This window comes from Strigops habroptila, chromosome 15 (genome assembly GCF_004027225.2).
Source record: "Strigops habroptila isolate Jane chromosome 15, bStrHab1.2.pri, whole genome shotgun sequence".
NCBI classification, from domain to species: Eukaryota; Metazoa; Chordata; class Aves; order Psittaciformes; family Psittacidae; genus Strigops; species Strigops habroptila.
Genome location: NC_044291.2, coordinates 5,713,111 through 5,717,984, shown reverse-complemented (window position 1 = coordinate 5,717,984; position 4,874 = coordinate 5,713,111). Strand labels below are relative to the sequence as shown.

At 58.7% G+C, this 4,874-nt stretch overlaps 1 protein-coding gene across 2 annotated transcripts; it reads left to right on the top strand.

Moving 5' to 3' along the window:
- The first annotated feature begins 1,678 nt into the window (after positions 1-1,678).
- Positions 1,679-3,980, top strand: LOC115617061. 2 transcript variants are annotated; one of them, XM_030507114.1, is made up of 2 exons: positions 1,679-2,751; positions 3,871-3,980. In XM_030507114.1, exon 1 carries the CDS (start codon positions 1,749-1,751, stop codon positions 2,661-2,663), a length of 915 nt encoding a protein of 304 aa, XP_030362974.1. In that variant the 5' UTR covers positions 1,679-1,748; the 3' UTR covers positions 2,664-2,751; positions 3,871-3,980. The 2 variants fall into 2 exon arrangements, with proteins under 2 accessions (XP_030362974.1, XP_030362973.1); XM_030507113.1 differs by lacking the exon at positions 3,871-3,980 and adding an exon at positions 3,149-3,286.
- The last annotated feature ends 894 nt before the right edge of the window (positions 3,981-4,874 follow it).

Here is a 4,874-nt window from a genome sequence, read left to right as displayed (position 1 = left end):
AGCCGCGCTCAGGTCCTGCAGAGAAAACAAACACTGAGCTCCATCCTATTTCCCAGCAGAACTGCCATTTAAGGGAGGATTTGGAGAGGAGACATCTTCCTCTTTCAGATTCCTTCTTGCCAGCACAACCCCTTTCTCCTGGCGTATGTTGGACCCCACTCTATGGAGCATCCCAGCAGCTAAAGGGTCACCCTTGGATGCAGCTTTCCTGTGCTCTCCCAGTCCCTGCTTCATGCCTGGTGCCCTTTCATCCTCCCCAGACCCATCTCCACAGGGCCCGGGGTTACAGCTTGCCCAGCAGCGGGCTCCAAGAAGGTAGTATCCTCCTTTGGGATGGTTTGTGCCTTGGCACAGAGCTGAGCCAGTCAGCACAGGGGTTAGCTGAGCTCAGCAGTGCCTCTTGGGGTGCTGGGCTTAGGATTCCTGGCCTTGCAGGAGATTTCAGGGGGAGTTTGTGGCAGAACAGGAGATGCTGCAATACACCAGTGAGCTGACGCCTTGGGGAGGGGGGGTCGGCTCTTACCTCTGCCACAGCCTTTCTGGGATAACCTTGGTCAAAGCTTTATACTTTGCTTGTCCTGCTGTAAAACAGAGCCATGGCTCCAGCTCCTTCTGTGCTGCTAAATCAGAGCCTGGCTGGCAAAGGGAGGGGAGCGCAGGGGGTCTGCACAAACACCAGCTTTTTTAGCACTGGGTTTAGCTGTGGGGGACAGAGAAGCTTTTGCTTGTTACCCACGTGTGACATTGCTTTTGCTTGCAGCTTCCTACCCACTGTGATGAAGAAGAAGCTGAGTCCCAGCACTCGGCAGAGGGCTGCTGGCTCCTGCCAGAACTGCACTGCAGCAGGGCTGAGCCACAAATCCCCATGTCCAGGGCTCTCCTCGTGCTCCTCAGGGCTGTGGGGCTGGAGCTGTGGGTCCCACTGCACCCCCCGAGCAGCATCATGACCCCCAAGCAGCATCTTGTGGTACCCAGCTCCCACCTTCACCCTGCGCTGAGGCCTGTGGTGAGTTGCAGGGTGCCCAGGGAGCATCCATGGCTGGATGAGTTGCTCCCATGAGCCAACCCACGGGGACCACTGTACCTGGGGTGCTGCGTTTCACCTTGCGTGGGCTAAGGGAAGGCAGGACACCTCCGAGGGAGCCCACAGGGCTTACTGCACCCACGAGGGGCTCAGGGCTGGGACTGCCACTACCATGGGGTGCTGGCACCACACATCCTTCCTCCTCCTCCATCACCCTCTGGCCAGCACCCAGGGGAGCGTGGCCATGCAGGGACCCAGCCCAGGGGTGCTGGGTGATGGAGAAAGAGTCTCTCCTCTCTTTAGGGGGGGAACGTCCGGTCTCTCCGCTCGTTCCCTCCAGGCCAGGCAATGGTTAAATTCCTTTCCCGCTGAGCTGGCAAGCAGAGCCCGAGCATATTAGTCAGATCCCTGTAGGGGGTGGGGAGGAGGAAGGAGAGAGCAGCGAGGAGGGGCCGGAGCAGAGCCGGGAGCGGAGCTATTCTCCGGGGCGCGAGTGCAGGGAGGCAGGCGCAGCAGGGGCTGCGCTTCCCAGAAACTTGATTATTTTTAACCCAGGAAGAAGAAAGGAAGGAAAAGGGGGGGGGGGGGATCAGGGTGGGGGGAGGAGGGGTAAATCTGCAGGAACTGGAAAACAGGCAATTGGCATTTGCAGAGCGATTCGCACAGGGTTGAGAAGGCGAGAAAGGGTCCTGCGTGGTGCGGGGATGGACCCGTGCGTCCCCGCATGGTCCTGGTGCGGTGGCAGGGATGGGAAGCAGCGGGGCCAGGCCTGGCTGTGCCCGCAGAGCCCCGGCTGCCCCCTGTGCCTTCACCAGCTCCATCCTCTCCCGGCACAAGTCTGCGGGCTCGGGGAGCAGGATGCGGCCGGTTTCCCTCGCACACAAACAGGGCACGTACACCGGTGGCTGTGGCTTCCCGGATCCCTCCTCTCCCTGCTGCTTGGGAGCTTGGGACCATGGCTGGTTCAGAGCTGGGGGACTCAGAAAGGGCCTGGCAATGGGCACGTCTTAGAGGCTTTGGGGGCTGCATCTCTGCAGGGTTGGGTCTCACAGGGGCACTGTGGGGAGCTGGGGCCCCCCAAGTTGCTCTGGAAGATAGGCCAGAGAGGGACACTGGAGGTATCATGGAGAAGACAAGGTCCTCCTTCCTGCACTGCCTCACCACGCTTTGGTGGGAGTCCAGCATCAGAGAACTTCAGGGAGGCCTCAGTGGCAGCCCCACTGCATTCCATGGCTGGGTTTGGTCTGTGGTACAGGGCCCTGGGGTGGTAGTTTCAAAGCCCTGCAGTTGGCAGATCTTTGGGGAAACACTTCCCCAAGCCCACCATGTCATGTTGCAGGTCCTCTTCATGGTCCCCTGGGTCAGGGCAGGCTGCCCAAAAGTTCCCTGTGAATGTCAAAGACTTTATGTCCCAAGCTCACAAGATGAAGACTCACCACTGCTCATCCCAAGTATTTTATGTATTTTATTTCTCTGCAGCACCCACACTTGTTGGAAGCTCAGCATCCTCCAATGCTGGAGCATTGCAAACCCTGGGTGCAGGGCCTTGCCAGAGCTGGAGACCCTGTACCCGAGACGCAGAAGTGATGCTACTGCAACAGCATGTGAGGGAGCTCAGCACCGTGGTGCTGGGAGCTGAGGGCACTGCTGCAATGGGATGGTGATAGGAACTGTGATCCTCACCAGGAAACAGCATCATCTCTTCAGACACGCCATGGCCAACCAAGGTAAACCAGGCGACAAGTCCCTCACAAAAGGCAAGTTTTGCCATCCTGGTCCTTTGTGGGACTTCTGCTGCCATCTCCTCTGGTCTGTCAGATCCTGAGTGGGGCTGATTTCATCCACACAGCAACATCAGTGCCATGTACCCAAGGGAGTAGTCCTTGGTTTAGCAGACATGATGGGACCTGGCCAGAAAGTGGATGTTGTTCCCCAAAGACAGAGAAGGGACAAGGACAAACAGCTCAGCTGAGCTAGCGTGGGGTCAGGCACCTCTCAAACTGCATCCCACGCTGGCAGAACATGCCAACTGTTTGGCTCTAATGCAAAACCCCCTTTTGGCAGAGATGCCCCTGCTCTGAGGGGTCCAAACAGGGCTTGCCAAGGCTATTTCCCATGTCTTAGACCCCAGGGCATCATTGATCAAGCTGGACCTGGGGAAGCTTCCCTGTTGCCAGCCCGGACCACTAGTGAGGAAAACATGTCCAACCCGCTGAGTACTCCCTGGCGCCTCCTTTCCAAGCATTAAAAGTGCTAATTAAACCTGAGCTGTGCTCTGGCATCTGCAGGGATCAGCCACCTTCCCCAGCAGATTGGTCCTGAGCCTCTGTGGGGCCAGTCCCTGGTGCCATCCGCCAGTGGGGAAGGTCACTTGGCCCTGCTGCTCTTTGCACCCAAAGTTTGAAGGTGGGTGGTGCTGGGGATGAGCCCAAAGGGGCTCATGTGCAGGGCAGCCCCATGGACAGTGGGGTGGGATCATCACCACCTCCAAAACTATGGGTATGGTAGAGACAGGGCACACGAGCTCTCCTCCTGACCTCTTCCCCTCCGCGGTATTTGGAGCTGGCTCTCACCAGAGCCGGGGTGGGCACGGGGCGGGTGTTTCCAGCGGATGGCAGGAATTCCTGACTCTCTGCCAGCGCTGGGCGTTAATTCCCTCCTGCGAGGCTCGGCCGCATCCCAGACCTCCAAAGGCACAAAAGCCCTTCAGAGGGCAAAGGGCTTGAGAGGGGAAGGGGTAACTCCTCCGGTGGTGGTGGTGAGGTAACAGGATGGAGGAGAGGAGGGATGGTTTTTATCGCTGTGATTTTTACACATGTGACCTCCCATCATTTCCTGACCCCCAGGGGAGCTGAAGAGCTGCTGGAGCAGCGTGCATCAGGGTCCCCAAGCAGGGGAAGGTGCCCAGCTCGATGGCCACATCCCCGTTGCTCAGAGGAGGCATGTTCATCCCCCAGGCTCCGTGGTGACGCTGAGGTGTCTGTCTGACCATCTGCTGTTGGCCTGGGGAGCAGCTCCGTGGGCACTCACAGCTGAATGCTGCCCGCTGGGGAAGCTGCCCCTCTGCTGGGCCACCTCCAACCTCCCCGGGGGTCTCCCAGCCCTGCACCCCATAACCTGGGCTTGCAGGGACAGCTGAGCTCAGTGGGTGCACCCCAAAACCAGCCAAAGACCCCGGGGTTGGGCCAGGAACTGCTCACACACCGTGGCCACCTCGCTCCAAGCAAACTCTTTGCTCCCCCCACTGTGAGGGCACCTGGGACTGGGGGCTTGGGGTGATGGAGGACCCTCCGAAGAGCCCCTTGTGCTGGAGGGAGACCAGCTCTGTGCCGGCAGGGTAGGTTTTTTTCTTCCTTGCTCTTTGTTAAGCTCCCTTTCAGCTGAAATGGCAATGCCTGGGTGTTCTGAGCTGACAATAATTGCTGCAGTCTAGACACTGTCTGGTATGAGGCAGGGGAATCAAAGAGGCCCCTTCTCTCACTGCGACTTTCACACATGCTCCCTCGCTCCGGCTCCTTCCTTCTCCCTCTCCCATGTTCCCTTGGTCTTTGCCTTCTTTTTTTTTCTCCCCTTGCTCCCCTCTATCTGCCTCTCGCAGAGATGGAGGAGAAGCGTCAGCATCTTCCCCCCCACGCTCTCCCTCTCTGCCGTCTGTTCCTCTCTCCCGCTCCCCCTTCTCCCTCGCTTGCTCCTTCTCTCATCTGTCTCCTCTCTCCTTCCTCCACTCTTACCTTTATGCTATTCCCTTCCTCCCAAAGTTAGCAGAGAAGCAGGAGGGGGGGCTGGCAGTGCTGGGGAGTTAACTCCTTCCTTGCCCTCTCGCAGGCTCTCCTCCCCATCCAGCTCCTTA